Here is a 17,623-nt window from a genome sequence, read left to right on the forward strand (position 1 = left end):
TATATATATATATATATCTCACCCCTCCCTTTATGACTTCAAAATACTTTTATTTATCATAGGTAAATACTGTATGAACAGCTCCATCAAGTCTTTTCTTCTTGTGAAAATGTTATTCTGACAAAAGCTCCAGAAAGAGAGTTTTCTCTTATTAATAAGGAAACATCATTTAGCTTGTTTAGCACTAAGTTTCAAAATCAGATCCAGAAATAGTCAATGGCATCTGAACATAAATTTGGGAGGTGTTTGCTGGGCCAGGGGAAGGGAATTTGTGTAAATCTCAATTAATCAGTAGTTTTGGGCACAGGGGTAGCTTCTGGACTATAACTCCGCCCAGGATCCCCATGTCCCACTTCATTTTCCATCAAGCTGTGAATTCCCAAAGACTGACTGACAGCAGACTGGTATCATCATTTGACAGGCAAACATTTTTAGCTGACAAATTTGGAGGGGAAAGGAGAAAAAGAGGCAGAGAGCTTGCTTAGAAGGCACCTGCACATCGACATCAAATGGTCTATGCTGTTAATATCTTGACACTTACTTAATGATTTTTGTCTCTGGCCCCCAGCCCAACTACATCAAAAGCACAGTCACAATTTTATTCTCCACCTTTCAAAGTCTGCACCTAAATGCCATCCAGGAAACTCTCAGGGGCAAAGCCCTAACATCAAAAAACACAGGGAGAAAAAGGCATCAGAGAACTGGAGAAAATACAAGCTAGCACTATTTATCCAATAGGAAACTTATAATCATCAGGACAGACCACAGATTGCCTGGGAGGAAACCAGGATTTCCTGCAACTCACTCTTGATTATGCCCAGCTTCAGCTTCTGAGGGATGCAGGCAGATCAGAAGAGCACTGCCTATCAAAAATTCTTGGGATATTTTCAGTAAAATAATAACAATAATAATAACAATAATAATAATAATAATATTTTATATGCCTCTGATAGTGGTCCAACAAAAGCCAATATGAGATCCAGTTCATAACAGGGATCAGCAGAAGTGAGAAGTGATGTGTTCTTCACAAATTTTGTAAGAGTCACTGCAAGGAGGAGAATATTGTGGTTCTGCTGGTGCACACACACACAGCCTGCATGGATGGGCAATACTCTGCATATAAAGTGCTGGCATCACTTCGTGTCAGATGTTTATCTCAAACATTTATTATCAAAAAGGTTCAAGTACGAATAGTGGAATTGGTGCCTCAAGGAAAATTAAGTGAATAGAACCACAAACCCAACACTTTATTACACACACAGATTAAATAAACTGGCCAGAGCATTATATAGGCAGGATTCTTCCTCAGATCTCAGTTTAATTGGTTTTCCTGTTGCTATAAAGTGGAAGAGGCCAAAACCCACTGGGTACAAAAGCTTGGAAGCAGCAAAGCACCTCCTTGTCCTTCCAGACCATTTTGGGCACTACTGCAGAATTCACTGTCTCAGTTCTCAAGCACATGCAAGATGTGCAGCACCAAGCCAGCTGCTGTGACAGCAGGGAAGAAGGAATAACTTGGCACAGTGATAAAAGTGAAGGTTGTATAGGATTTTCCTTCCTCCCAGAACAAACCCTTGCAGCTGAAAAAAAGGAGCTGGATAAACTTGACAGTTCTCTGAACTTTTATGTTCAGATATGGAGCTCAATTAACAATGAACTATCAGCTGTATTAGAAACTGGAAACAAAAAAAGAAATGCCCTTAAAGCAGGGATTATAGTTTTACACACTCAAGGGACTGAACAGAAAAAAACCCAACCACAGCAGAATCATATGTCAAAGGTGCTCTCTAGGTACCCAAAAGGAACTCTGAGAGGATGGATGTCTAACTTGCCTTCTTCAGGGCCTGTCATATGGGCCAACCTCACATGACAAGGAGCTGGAGTCTATTGCACAAGTCACACAGTATCTGGAAGGGTTTCAGACAGTAATAGTCTCTTCCTTGAAAAGCTAATTTGGAAGGTAAAAGCAGGAAGCTGATCCTAACACAATAAATCAAAACAGAACAAAGCCACTGACAGCTGAGACAACCCTTACCATTCAAATACGAAAAATAACAATAAATTATTTAGTACCTCAAAAGTTGTCAGCAGCTATATAATAGTACCATGCCAGTCTTCAGGAACTCAGATCATTGGAATGTTTATCACAGTCTTGCAATAATCTATTTCCTCTTGCCCAGAAGAATAAGGACAAGCTAATTGTATTTTATAAAATCAACACTTAATTTGCTCCTGCTGTGTTTTGCAGAGAACAGAACACATTTAACTTGAAGGGGAGTCATGGACAAGCCGTACTGTTGCATCAACTTACTGTACAAAAATAAAGCAGTAGCTCAAGTATAAGAGAACTGTAAAAACGCCAAACCTGCTATAGATTTCTACAGATATTTTTCTTTAAAAGTTTGAAATCACGGATCATTTTTGGGGGTCTCCTGTGTTGACTTATGACTTGCTCCGAACCCGCCCTTCATGACCTAGAAGTCATTCCCAAGATGAACTGATCTTATGACAGTTTGCAAATAATCAGGTTCTGAGGCAGCAGGTTCAATTTCATATTTAAAAAGAAACAAATATGCAGTTTTTCACACAAGGGCTGCAAAGCACAAGCCACACACTCCAGCCCCCCGCAGAAACGACTCAAAGTGCGCAGCTGCTGCTCCGACACACCTGGTATTTGTGCAGAAATGAGCTTCAGCACAAAACACCCCATGCCTTACAAAAACTGAACAGTTACTAATTTACCTGTGATAAAATACACAAACTGGCACCATTAGGGGCTCAGGCTTTAAGCTGTTGGTTCCATATATTGTAGAAGTCACGATCGTACATCTCCCCAAATTCCTACATCAGCACTAATACTCCCTCACCAGTTTTGTCATTGATGCCACTTTTCTGGGCTCGTAGACAAGTATTAAGTACAAAAATATAATATATTAAAAAGCACTAATGAGTTTGAACAAAAATTAAATTATTGTTTTCAATGTAAAAAAACCCAAACCACAAACAGGATGTATCTGGGCCAAAATGAAAAGGCAAAAGAATTATCCCAATATACAAAGGTATTTTGGAGAAAAATTGCACTTCCTTCAGTGGCTGCAACTCCACCAACATGCAGCAGTCTGTTGTACCTCTCTGTCCCTGAAGTTCCATTTCCATCATTTAAGTTGAATGAAATAAAAATAAAACCGAGTGGGGAGGTGCTTCGAGAAGGTTTTGTGCATTTCCAAGGACAGGGCATACGGGGAAAAGCAGAGAGGGAATATTTTAAAATTACAAAAAGCAAGTTTCCCTACATCTTGCACCCAGGAGAGAATTTCATGACTTGAAAGCTGTTGGAGAACAACTATGGGAGATCCAGGACAAAATCCAGAGCAGGACAATCCAAAATGTATTTTTCTGAGGGGGAAAAACCCCAGTATTACTAATGTGCTGCCAGATACCAAGTCACACTTCATACCATGACCACTTACACAACCTCCAGCAGTCACTGGCACCCAGCAGAACCTCCATCACCAGGCAAAACGTTAACAGACAAATCAGTGCTTCTAATAACAGAGCAAAGCACAGGTGAAGTGACAGAAGAGCATCTTACTGCCTGCTGACAGCTGAGCCCCACGTTGCCCTTCTCCCCCCGCACCACCTTCATGAGGCAGTGCAGGGTGCGGCCCTTGCGGTGCAGCCCCGAGCAGTGGTGCTCGATCTCCCCCCGGCAGCTCAGGATGATCTCGGGGCTCAGTGAGAAGTCCTCCATCAGCATGCGCCGGTAATCCAGCATCTCACCCTGGCACTCGCTGCTCACTTGTCGACCTGAGCCAAGAGAACAAGACGTGATTTAGTTTCGGTGCTTAGCAGAGCCCTTCTTGACCTGAGGTGCCGTTGTGTTGGAAGAGAAGGGACAATGTCCGTGCTCTGAACAACACCTGACTGCAACAAGTGTGCTGGAGAGGACGTGCTGGGCATTAAACCAGCGTTGCAGTAGCTCCTGCCATTTAAATGAACCTGTAAAATACAGCCAGTCCAGGGATTCAACATGCTTTCAAAAAAAAAAAAAAGGATTCCTGAAAGATTCTCTTAATCTTATTTTGGATTTCACATTATAGGAGTTGCTTCTGAAGAACATCCGAGAGCGCCCAGTGGGTCTGCAGTTCTGTAGCATGAGCCAGCTTTACCCCATATGCTCAAGGGCTCATTTTTCCACTGTGTAAGTCTCCTCTGGCAGTTCACCAGTTTGATATGTAACTGGGGGAGGAATTTGTCAGGACAGCAGGTTAAACGTTTTCTCTGAGGAAAAGGTTTTCTAGAGCAATAGCACATAAATGCTCAGCCAAAAACCAGACTAGAACAAGAGCCTGCATGGAGTGTCTAATAAACCACTGCAGCTGCACAGAAATCTAGCTGTAGTAAATACTTAGATCTGGTATAAGCTTTCCTGCAGTCCCCATGTAGACAGTTGGGGTTTTTTTTTAATCAAAGGACCATGTTGGCTTTTTTGTTACATCCTCCCCCCAGTCCTCATCACAACCTATTCATATGTGCACAACACCCCATGGAACAGGAGACACCCCAACAGGGGCTCCCAGGCATTGTAACACAGACACGTGGAGCTGTGTGGAATAATTACTGTTCCTCCTGGGCTATGCTTTGTGTCAGACACTGCAGAACCTGCTCCACCGTGAAAGTGGAAGTTAATAACTGAACAGCAGTCTCCTGCATGTAATTCAGGAAAGCACCTGCTCTACCTGCAGGGAGAAGGAAAAAAGATCCCACAACTCTTCTACAAACAGGACACATCATTTCCACATCAATCAGAAGCAATGAGTTGTTAAAACGCACAAATGCAGGGATTGCTCATGGAGCCTTTCCCTCCCATGCCAGAGGCACTGCAGCATGGAGCCCTGCTGCAAAGCCACCCAGCTGCATGCCAAGGGGAAAAACAAGCAGTTCTCCAATGCAGATCTAGAGGATGTAACACATCGTTTCCCATGTTATGGCAACTTCACAGAGAACCTTTAGCATGGTCCTGGCTGCATTCAGCCCTCTAATGCCTTTGGGACAGCAGCTGGTGTTAGGGCACATCCAGCTTACGCTAATTTAAATGAACAAAAATAATATTCTCACACTTGTCTTCTTTTATTTAGGAAAAAACTAGAGTTAGAGAAATTAAGGCATTTACCCAAGCTCCTGAACTGCAAGGAAAGACATCATTTCTAGGAGGCAGAGGACTGAGTATCCCTGGCTTTCCCTGAGCGAGGATAAACAGGTTCTCTATTCTATGTTTTAACCTTGTAGCATATTTAATGCTTACTACACAAAGGAGGAAAAGAGCTGCTTGAATTCACAGTGAATAGAAGGATTTGCAACTACACATCAGCAGTCCAAGTGGGATTTGGTATTTTGCATTTTAAACTTCTTGTCTACACAATAGGAGACAGCAGCAGAGGTTTACTCAGCCATTCTCCTTGTCAAAACAACAGCAGTGAAAGCACCACGATGTGGAAACTTGCCTCTGAACCAGAGTCTGGAAAAAGGCACTTGGAGAAGGGGACTGTCAATACATGTTGAAGGTGAAGAAACTTTTATAATCACTGTCCCAGCAAGTCTTTAATTGCACTTACCCCTGTGCACTGCAGACTCCAAGCACATCAAGAGGTAGGAGAGCCGGGCTTCCCGGGAGCGGGGAAGGTTCTCCACGTTACACCGGTACTTCTTCAGGTCACTCTTACAGGACTTGGCCAGCGAGTAACTGACTTTGTAGTCTTGGGCAATCAGCTTCTGGCGGGTGGTCAGTGCATCACGACACTGCAGGGGACACAGGGGGGTGATGGAATGAGCTCCTGTGTGATGGAACGAGCTCCTGTGTGCTGGTGGCAGAGAGCTGGACCTGCTGCTTTTAAGTTTTCCAAGTTGCATTTCAAAAAAACAACTCATGCTTTAAAATTCATGCATTTAAGCCGGACTGCAGTTAAATTTCATTTGTCTCATAGAAACCACACAGTTAACAATGCACGCTAAGGTCGACAGATCAAGGGTTTCAAAGGCAGCAGCTCTCTGCAGAGCACTTCTCAAAACTGCACATTCATCCAGCTCTTTGTGAAGAGCTGTGGCTGAGAGCGTGACTCACTCTCGGTAACTAGGATCAGTTGCTGACATTTATCCCAGCTGTGGTACATGTTCACCCCATGCCCTCAAGAAATAACTTTTTCCAGTCACATTTACAAAATAGTGTGTTCCTTGGATTTGTTCTGCAATGCACTGAGCAGATGACAGCAGATAACACAGTCTAACCGTGGGAATTTCCAGCCATTTTCCACAACTGGTGAGGTTCACGAGGATGCACTGTGGCCAAACCCAAACCCAGCAGCTGCAACACCAACCCTCTAAATTTCATCCAAAAAAGGGCCTGTAAAAACACCACTACACTTCACAGCTTTTGGTTTAAATTATATGAAAATTAAATCTGAGGGTGGCAGGAAATTCAGAATAGCTCAAGCCAATTTGTCCATTCTCAGCCTATTTGAAAGGAAGGGAAATAGTGCATATGTAGGGTAGGGAGAACAGGCAGCAATCTTGGTACAAGGAACAGAGGAGCCCTAGAGCCCTCTCCCCACTTCCTTACACCAGGTTTTTGACTTTTCTCCCCCTCCTTCCTACACTTACTTTAGGACCTGGAAAGTCCTGCTCTGAGATATTCCCTCTCCCTCTTTCATGGTCCTGTGCCATGACTGGGATCTTGGGACTGGTCAAACTTACAGCTGTGGACACAGGGAGACACAGGCTCACAGATACCTCATCCCCTGAGGGAGGGAAAGGCTGGTTCAGCCAGGGAGCCAGTTCTGGATTCCACAGAGCCACCCACCAGGCAGCTATTGCTGGCTACGTGTGCATGCAGCAGCTGACACCACAGGCAAGGAGGGACTCTTTCCTGGGTAACAGCTTCTATAAAACTAGAGAGTTTGCAGATGGTCCAACTTTGGCAGCTACAAGAGGGAGAACTACATTTAGTGCTCCTCCTGCTCTGCAAACTGCGCCCTCAGAGCATCCACCCCTCTCTCCCTACCAAGTCATCTGCCACAGCTTTGTCTAACCCTCTCTACACCTTACATTCATACCTTAGACAGCCCATCATGGAAAACACCCCTCAAAAACTACCACTGTCCCTGTATATCTGAAAACAGGTTAAGCAAAAGCACCAGTTCATTGCAGTAAAATGCTTCTACAAAACTGAGCTTTGTTTCAAGCCCTCAGTGATCACTCTTTCAGATCTGACTCTGTTAATTGGAACCAAGCTGTCAGATAGCTAATGTATTTATTTAAAGAAAAGGAAATTAGCCTGATCCCTCTAGGACTCTGAATTGGGCTCCTTCAGTGGATCTTCTTTGGGAAGATCTTTACAGACATCCATCTTCGTATTGTTTCAGACAGACTATATAATTCCATACAACCCAAAACACTATGATGCTGCTTCCAAAAATCACTGAAGACATTGCTGCCTTCCCAAAACACCTGTTCAAATATAACCTTTTTTCTGGACTGGCTGTCCAGAAAAACATTTTTTTTTGCTGTTGCTGCAAAACACATCTTCAGGAAAATCATAAGGAAAACTTCAGGAACCATGATGAGCATCTTTCCCAGAGAATGTGCTACTTGAAAACAGCGAAACAGTGAAACAAATGCAGCTTCCTGTGCTGAGGTTCTCAGACATTTTATTTCTAATCTGTACATTAGGACAGCATTTATCCAAGGCTTACCCCAGCATGATGCGACTGCTACTTTAAACACTCAATCACAGCGCTACCACTTGAGCTCTGTGTCTGCCTTCCCAAATTACCCACCAAAAGCTTTGATTTATTTAAATCCTTAACTTTAAAGGCTGAAACTTGACACACAAAAAATATCAAAGTAAAAGAATTTGTTAAAGCAGCCGATTATCCGACCACGTAGATGATGGATTTTCCTCAACACTGGAAAAGAATAATGCAGTCTGGACTGAGGAATGATCTGATGGTTTCTTCAGTAAGGATTTGTCTCAGTAGGATACCTACCTTTTCACTCATTGATTCTTCAAACTTGTGATTAAAGAGGCACTTGTAGACTCGGCCTTCCCCAGCCTGAGTCTGTGAAACAGAACAGTAACATTTACAGTTAATATTAGGATTTGCAATGCTTAATGAGAGGGCTGAACTACGCCTAAGGGCTTCTTTTTTTTAAACTACTAACATGTTAGAGTTAATATTTCAAATGACAGCAATCCTTCTATGCAATGAAATCTTTAAAATTTTATTGCATTTAAAAAAAACCTAGTCTTGCTCATCATCCTTTGAGTGTGAAGACTCTCAGCTGACACAGGCTACTTCAGACTGAACAATGCAGCTTTCCAGCTCATCGCTCCAAGGATAAGGAGTGCTACAAGTAACGGCAGACCAGGCTTACCTTGTGCAACAAACAGCTCACAGCTGGAGAAAGGAGAGGTCACCCACCTCCACTGCCTCCTCCCCACTCCCTGTCACACCAGCTCTGATGCCCATTAAACCATTTATGACAATTCAGTTCATTAACGCGCTGGAAATAACACTTGTTTGTTGGGTGAGTGCATTTAATAGTGGATTTATTGCAGAATGACAGCTACAAGGTGTCTATTTGCAGTATTCTGCAAGCTCCAGTCTACCATTTCATTCTTTCTTCCAGCAGAGGTTTGTGTTTTTTAATGGATTACTGCAGAGACAAGGCAGGAGGAAAGCACTCACGTTTTCACAGAATCGCTCCCTGTCGTCTCGGCACGCGAAGTACAGATGCCGGTCCAGGTGGAAGTCGTCTGAAGAGAGCTCAGCTACACGAAGAATTGCTTTCTTACACTGATCAGAAACCTGAATTCGAGGATCAGTTTCCTCTGCCTCCTTTACCAGGCCTTTTTCCAGGCATGCCACCACCTCTCCTTGTGAGTGAGCATCCTATGGGAGAAGAACGAGACGACATCTGTAACCAAGCATTTATGTAATCCAGTGATCTGTGATTCTGGCTAAGTACCATATTAATTAAGCAACACTGTCTACTTATAGACTTCCAAAAGTTCAGCCTAAACCACATTTACATTCAGAGGAAGCAACAGTTAATATCTGTACTAACCACACTTTATACACCACCATCCTGCTGATGGTCACCATGAAATCCCCCCTCCAATGCTATGGGCTTGTTTTAATGTGACTTAATGAGATTATCACTACTTAGTCACACTGCTCAGAGCAGTTTACCAAAACAGCCAAATTATCTTTAATCTGACACAGCTCTCTTGGCACCATGGCAACAGCAAGCAACAGCATCACATTAAGAACATACTTGGGAGAGAAAAATCATAGTTCTGCCATGCTGAGACAAGCTTTCAGCTTGGGTGGTGAAAATTCGTGATGCTAAAAAGGCCACAAAGGAGCTTTGACCAATGTAGGCTTCTCAATGCTAATTCCTCCATTAAGGGAATAAAAAACTGCAAAGCATTCAAGGGTAAATGAAGCCTTGGACAAAGCAGTTCTGGCCCAATGCTGTGCATCACATCCACTGTCCTGCAGGCCTGGACACAGCTCTGGACTATGAACAGCGACTGTCAATAAACACAGAGAGCCTGTGCTTTGTTGGTAAGCCTGGAAGAAGCTCAGCAAAGCTCCATTTAGTTTCCTACATCCTTTTTACGTGTTCAGAAAGAGAACGATACCCCCTCTATACCTCTGGAGAAGGCCTGGTTCCCCCAATAAACATGAATTCTTCTGGTACAGATTTCTCAAGGCTTCTGCAGGTTTTTCCTGTGAAGGCCACCTTAATTTATGCTGCTCTGCTTACACTACCTGGAGTGTGCAGCAAGGCATGCATATTCACATTCAGCTGAATCACCCAGCCTGGCATTTGCAGTGCCCGTTTCACAGCCATCCCTTCAGCTCTGTCAAGCAGATCCCTCCACTGCTGGTGCAGAGCATGAGTAAGAGAGCAGTCTCCATAAAACACCACCATGACTACTCAAAGCCACACAGCTCTTCCAAATCTTTCTGTTCTGACGTGTCTCCTCAGCAGGCAGCCTTTGATTCGTGTCCTAACTCTGCTGTGCTTGGAGCACAAGCAGAATTGGCCAATTACAAAGTTGTAAACACAACCCAGAAATAAAATCAGTTTAAAAGCACTAACAGCAGTTTTTTCCTTAAAAAAAAAAAAAGGCAAAGAACAAAAAACCCACACACCCCAGACTTCCTTATTTTGGTTTGCTCTTTTCTCTGAGTGGGAACTGGCCAACTCCCTATGCTGGTCAGGTCAGGCATCAGTACCTTTGAAGAAATATAATTATATATCAAAAGACCCCCTAGGACTGAACCCAAAATCTGGGTTCTGAGGAATACCAGTTAGCAGTACCTTTGCCACATAACTTAAAATTGTCATTTATCCACAAACACAAACACTTTTCTGCAAATTCTTATGGTCAGTCACAGATAATAATTAAAACTGAAAAACTGGCAAGTGTAAATTATTGAACACAACTATTTTAATCTCCTATGGCAGATTTTTGCTCCTGCCCAAGCGAGGTTGCAACTGGGAGGCAAGGCAGACCAAGGTTACACTCACTCACCTGCAGCTTTCCCCTGCAAGCCAGCAAGGAGGGCAAAGGAAACTTTTTCCTGCTAGGAAAATCAGAAATTTCCTGGTTTCTTGCAGTGTGGGTCTAGATTCCTGGTCAGAGTCATACGATGGTATGTAAGTACTAAACTATTTTTAATAGTCCAGTGAAAATGGGTTTCCATATGCTGAATGCTGAACGTTTGCTGGTGCATTTCAGGGACACAACATGAAATGATTCATTTATTGCATTGCTCTGTTAATGCAGCTTTTACATTTGGGTAGATCACCCTGCAGGGCTGGCTACTCTGCTGCCCTGTATTAGAGCAATTTTAAAACATGTCAGACTCAACAGAAGTAGAAACACACAAAAATGAACCCAGCTGGGTCCTGAAAGATGCAGTCCTGCCCTTTCCTCCTAGCATCAAGCATTTACATGCCTTCTTGTGGTGCCATTAGTGTTCCTGTGCCCACATGACACTGCTTGGAAGATCTCCTGACCTCATGTGGGGTTGGGTTGGGTTCATTGTCAGGCAGATCAGGTCCCTGGCTCAACTAGTGCTGACTAGTTAAGCCATTGTAAGGAGGGCCTAACTCTTCATTTCCTCAGAAGTGCATGAAGGCATCCACACTACTGCCAAACAGAGCATGGGACTCTACAAACATGTTTAGAGAAATTTCACCTCATGCTTTAATTACAGGGTAACACTTACTGTATTTAATACTGCACAATCTCTTACTGCAGACTGGAAGGGAAGAACAAAGGTGTGTACAGCTGCACTCAGCCATCCTGTTCTAAAGCAGCTGGCAGCCAAGGCTGCTCCCAAAGGATGGCAGGAAGCTGTGACACACAGGGGTGGCACCTGCATCACTGCCCAGCTTGCACCACACACAGCTGCCCCTTCCACCTGCACTCCACGTGCCAACAGTCCTGCACAGCCAGCTCAGCTTCAGAGGCACCAGAGCCAAGGGTTGTCATCCCACAGCACGAGCTCTCCCAGTCCTGCTCCAGCACCAGCTGCCTGGTGCACACTGTTCATTTTCCATGAGAAATTCCACTTTGCCCCCAGCACAGTTTAGACTTTGTGACTGTTGTTTATTTTTTTGTCATTTTTCAAAAGCTCCCCTGGAAAAGAGTTTATCCTGTCTGAAACCTGCCATGCCTTGAGTACAAGACTGTTCCAGCTGCAGACTTGCAGAGAGAAGCTAGAAAAGTGACCAGGAGAGAATAAAGAGTAGAAAGAAGCAGCAGGTGGGAGGGTAAAACACAACCTGTCTCATGAGCACAGCACCCTGCACTGGATGGTTGTGCTGACTCGCTGGAGCCAGAGCAGCCAGGCCATGGAAAACCATCCAGCAGGAGTTTCAATACAGCATTTTCCTTGGTTAACCTGGACACCAGGGGTGCTGGGATGGCTCTTAGATTAGCTAATTCCTAGTAGTCCAGGTGATAGTACACTGCATAATACTACACATACACTGCTACACTACTACACTGAGTAAACAAAGACTGAGCTGAACGTTATCAGCTCTTCCCCTGTAAACTCAATTCCCCCCGTGCCCAGTACTTCTGTGAAACTAAGGAAAGAGAGCAACTGTACTCAAAGCACTTAGGGATCACAAAAAAAAAAAACAATAAGAAAACAATGGTCTCCTAAGGTGTCTTTCTTTAGGAAAAACTATTATCTTTTAAAGCACTACAACACGTGCAATGGACACTTCTGTAGCTTTCATTATGGCAAAGAATCAACTACAGCTTGGACACCAGGGCTAAACAGCACCCTGGCAACCACACACTACCCACTAGTTTAATACAACCCCACATATTACCAGGATTGGGAAAGCAGCTCATTCCAACAAGCAGCCAAAGAAGAAAAGTTCCAATGTGATTACCAATTTCAATTTCAAATTAGGTCCCTACTGCATGAAGACAAAGCAACTTTTAAATACCAGGAGACCAAATTTGCTATAAAGCACAACTGCCAAGTGGAAAGGTGACTGAAACTACTATTAAATGTTTCTCCACTAACTGGAAGAAAATAAAAACAACACCCCCCCTGAAAGCCTCCCCAACACAGGTTAGAAAACTCAGGGCTTTCAAATGACACATCTAATGACACATTCACGGCCTTTCTGCTACGTAAGGCAAAATGAAGTCTATGGTCAGATCAAGACCTCCAAGCTGAACTTTAAAGCTCTTATAGTGCAGAAACCCAACTAGAAATGTGGAAAAGAAAGCACAGAAAGCACCACATCAGAAGCAACAAACCCAGCAGGAACAGAATTCAATTAGAAAGTAGAAATCAAGCTGAATGAAAAAAGGGAAGTGTAGAAAAGGAACATGGTTGGCTAGCAGAAGGGCTTCAAGAGGCAATGCAATTCCAGAATGCCAACTTAAGTGCCTTTCACAGTTAAAAATACCAGTTTATCCCAGTTATTCTGATGAAGCTATCATACTGCAATCTACTGGCTGCCTGATGTGGATGGAGTTCATGGTCCAGCTGTGCTTATTTCCATAAAAAAAGAGAGAGATGAATCTCTTCCCTCATCTTCTTCCTCAGGTGTCCAGGTGTTATTTATTAAATTCACAGTTACCTTCAGTCACACAAAAGGGTAATGACTGTTTCTCTACAGGTAACTCTCAGAAGCTAAAGAATGGAAATAAAACCAGAACTAGCATCTGATGGGAGCAAATTAGATTTCTCCAAAGCAGCAAAGGGATAGAACAGAACACCAACAAAAGAAATGCTTGCATAGCCATTTATAGCTGTTTCCATAGCAGTATAGAATACTTCAGTTGCTCTCAGTGCCAAAGATGACAGCACAACAAAAGATACCCGACAGGCTGCGATGCTTTCACAAACCAAGGCACAGTATTGTGGGTTGGGCACCGAGAAAGCCAGAAACGTGCATAAATCCCCATAAAAGTTTGGTTAGTGATCCCTTTGCTAACCCACAGAAACTTGGGGACCCTAAGCTTGCATTCATTTCCCTCTCCCTGGTGGCCTCACCCACCCCAGCCATCCTCCCCCTTCACCCACCTGAACCCAGAAGACCAACACAGAGGGTTGTGCCCTGTCACACACACCAGCCTGCCCACATCGGGTCACCTCTACCATGGGACATTTGGCTTGTGCTCACAAAATCCCCTCTGCTGTGTCCCTTCCGTACTACTGTAAGTTATTTTAGGTTATTTCAGTTTGGTGAAGCCACAGGTAATATGCAGACCTGACACCCAGGATTCCTGTATTACACTGCTGATTCCATACTGATTGTTAAAAGCAATTTCTCATTTCATGAGGTCCTTCAGCCCAGCTTTAGAAGAGAGCCTTTACTTAAAGGAGAAAGCAAGTTACTCAGCTGTTACCAGTGTGAATCTGTCGTGCCTCCGAGTTCCTCCTGCTTCTGTGGTTGCTTTTGTTCTTGTTTCCAGAAATAAGTCCTTACTTTTGTGCTTTCTGTGGTTCACCTAAATCTTCTGGAATACACCAGCACTTCAATTTAACACACTCTGGGTGTGAAGCTGCTTACAGCAGTGAATATCTCAAACAACTAGGAAAGCTTTTTTTTTTAAAACCAAAAAACCGTATATCTTTTGTTATATACCCCCTCATTAATAGCTCATCTAACAGACTAATTGTTATAAGCGTAAGAGCTATAATTTCAAAAGCACTGTAAAAAGCTGATAGGGTAATTTTAACTTTATCCCTCAACATAAAATCTTATCATAGAAAAAGTCACTCATTCCTGCAGCACTACATAATTGCTGCCTGCATTAGCTATGCTGAAGCAGACAGGGAAAGACAGGCCCTTGAAAATAACCCCACATCTAGTCACCACAAACTGTTCTTTGCATCAACCTCTGCTACTGGCTCACATGGCAAAAGAGCAGTGATTTAGTAAAACCAGGACAGTATTGGTAAGTCTGTACTACCAAAATGTGACACTGGGTACCCTGTGCCCTTCAAGTGGTTTTGGGTGGGCAGGGGAAAGGAGAAGCAAACAGATAAAAGCTCTTGATCCAGTCTATCAACCACAGCTGGAGAAAACAGGGTTATAACACAGGTCTCATCACCTCGATAACCCTCCTGCCAGACCTGACCAGACTGTGAAATAAGCCAAGCAATAGGCCTGCTTAAATCTATTGTTTGGATTCATTGTACTGAGCCAAGCCTGAGAGTGTCATCAGAAAGACAAGTACCTGCCAGATCACCTGTAGCATGGTGTGGAAAGACAAATGAAAGTCTCTGAATAGCAGTTCCTCACAGAGGAACGAATGCATATTTATTACAAAGGAACTGTAAAGAATCAGGACATCACCCTTTTCAGACAGATGAGATGCTCCTCGCATTTTCTCAGTGGCAGGTAAGACAGTAACACTGCTGCAGAGCCTCCCCATCAGTAACCTCAAGTGAACGACTTTTACAAGCCTATTGACAATCTGCATGTTCTCTGGGTACCTTTTCTCCAGGTCGAATGCTGCCACATTTCAGGAGATTGATGTCAGCCTTGCAGTCATCCATGAAGCCGCAGATCAGCCGATAATCGCTGAAGATAATGGCTGTCATCTTGGTGATGTACTGATGGCACTGGTATTCAGTGATGTTGCCTCTGTGATCCACCAAACATGACACCAAGAAGCCTTTACCAACTGGTTCATCTGCACACTCCTTTATCTGTTAAAAAAAAAAAAAAGAAGGAATAAAATTACAGTGGCTGCAGCTACCGAATTTAACCTTATTAAAAAAATCCTCAAAGAAACTTGCATCTGTAGCTTCAAAATCTGCTAGCAAAGAAACCCTCTGGGTTTCAGTTTGATTTTCAGTAAGTCAGAATACTTGAAAATATTTCAGAAAATAGAAATCTCATGTGTGCTAGCATCTGTAAAAAAGCAAACACAGCGACCTTGAGGATTATAAACTCTATTGCTCAATAATCATCTTCCATAATTACATTGAAACCCTGCAATCAAGAAGGCTTGTAGAAAAAGTGCTAGTTTGACAAACCTTTATTTAGAAAACCGAGCATATTACAACATCACTAAATCATACTTGGACCCCTATTAGCCACCTGACCTCGTACAATACAAGACTCTGGCTAGAGGTGAGACTGATTCAAAAGTCAACACTATTTACTGAATGGTTTATAACTTGCTGAGAGCCAAAAATTACTATAAAGGAAAATCCTCATCAAATTTATTTCTATCAGGTTCTTGTAGGAACTGATTGTAGGTACCAAACCATTTTACTCAGTGGTCTAAAAAAAGTAAAAATCACAGCTAACCAAAGCTGAAAGCTGTGCAGGGATTGGAAAAGCAGCATACAAGAAGAGACAGGTCCCCAATATAAATCACAGCCTGCACTGCTCAGGGAAGCAGACAGGAAGGCCAAAAACGTCACCTTTGGAAGCAAAAGCTGCAGGCGGTTTTGACAGTGTCTTTCCAAAGGAAGGGGAAAACATGGTTACCTATCAGTTAAGGATGGTCCCTGGAGGAATCCTGCCACAGGAGCAGTGCAATGCCTCGCTCCAAGGAGCACTGAGACCACACAACTCTTTAACCCTGGCAAGCCCGTGCCCAGTTCTGGTGGTCCTCGGTGAGGATTGTGCCGAAAACCCGCAGCCGTAACGCTGCAGAGAGAACTCCTGGCAGCCAGACACTAAAGTTCAGTGGTGACAGGTTTGCAAGGAAAAGATACATGGCCTGACTCGATTACATCAAAGATTTGTTCCTGTAAAAATCCTGAAGGGCTCATCAATCTCGAGGAAGATCTATGGCAATCAATAATCCAGGCGGGCTCAGGTAACAAGCGAGAGCAGGGCCAAGGGAACAGGCAGGGAACCATTTTATTGGTTCCCAAATACCAAGCTGGAATATTTATATTGGAAATTTTAAAAAATGGAGAGCTGTCTCTAGGAAGATATATTCTAATTCAAGCAAGAATAACTTAGGGCACCCTGTGACAGACTCACACAGGTCAGACTGGATGAATAAAACAGATCTCTGCCTCAGCTTATGAGGCCATTACTTTCTGTGTAACAAATAAAACATACAGCATTTTAAACATCATTACTTGAAGGCAGATGGAGGCTGGTAAAACATTTTATATTTAATCTAAATAGCTATTAGAAAAACACAGTTACTGAGGTCAATGTAATTGTTATAGATAAGGCATAAAATACATTCTGAAGTGAAAACACATATGATTCATTGCAGGGTGAAGGGGAGAGAGCTGAGCAAGTGCTTTCTGAGAAAGCTGCATCTTTGGTTTGGCCCTATTTCAGCTCAAGTACCGTGAGCCAAACCAGCACACAATGGCAACGTGCTGTTTTTGGAAGAGCCTGGCTTTGGAAACAGCCCCAGAGCTCCGTGGCCTGAGCCAGTGAACTGCAGAAAAGACCAAGCCATCATGTTATTGCCAGGCCACTTCTGAAGCAACCACTGTTATCTGGGAGCCAACTTTCATTCCAGGTTAAAGCTCTTGCCAGAACTTATAAAAAACACTCCAGCTGAGGGGGGGGGAAGAGAGAGTTGAAATTTCAATCTGTATTTAGCTGATAAAATTAAAAGGTGCACTTTTCAGAACATACCCAGTTGGGGCAGTCACCATTTCCCAAATGACTAGAAATTGCTCTTCCAGCTGTATTCTGTTCTTAATGCAAAGCAATACTTAAAATCAGAGCTCAGTCACCCAGCAAAAAACCACCTACCTGTTAGTGGGGATTAAAGGAAAATATTAGTAGGTTAATACTATATGTGAGCAGTATATGCCCACTATGTTTAAAGAGCGTTGTAGAAATAGCTTTAAAAAATATTAGTGGAATGGTTTATGCACCTTCCCCAGTATTAAACACCAGATCAAACACATACAGTTATTTTTCTTATCTAACTTTTTTCTTTAACTAAAAATTACTCATGAAATGGCAGAATATTGGTAGTTTATGTCATGAGTCACCACAATTACAAGAAGAACACTTGTGGTTAATGTACAGCTAAAATTCTGTACATTCTTCCCACTGCTTTTAGACATATCCC

The 17,623-nt window shown here is 43.1% G+C and overlaps 1 protein-coding gene across 1 annotated transcript in view; it reads right to left on the reverse strand.

Annotated features, from left to right (window-relative positions):
* Positions 1-17,623, reverse strand: part of GLG1 (golgi glycoprotein 1) — an 81,500-nt gene that overhangs the window by 21,985 nt on the left and 41,892 nt on the right. The window contains exons 4-8 of the mRNA XM_027698285.1: positions 15,051-15,266; positions 8,745-8,948; positions 8,043-8,114; positions 5,616-5,799; positions 3,593-3,807 (exon numbers count right to left, since the gene is read on the reverse strand). Of these exons, the coding sequence (XP_027554086.1) occupies positions 3,593-3,807; positions 5,616-5,799; positions 8,043-8,114; positions 8,745-8,948; positions 15,051-15,266 (891 nt within the window). The remainder of the gene's footprint in view (positions 1-3,592; positions 3,808-5,615; positions 5,800-8,042; positions 8,115-8,744; positions 8,949-15,050; positions 15,267-17,623) is intronic.

The sequence above is a fragment of the Neopelma chrysocephalum genome, unplaced genomic scaffold (genome assembly GCF_003984885.1).
Source record: "Neopelma chrysocephalum unplaced genomic scaffold, ASM398488v2 Primary Assembly neopelma1_125, whole genome shotgun sequence".
Lineage (NCBI taxonomy): Eukaryota > Metazoa > Chordata > Aves > Passeriformes > Pipridae > Neopelma > Neopelma chrysocephalum.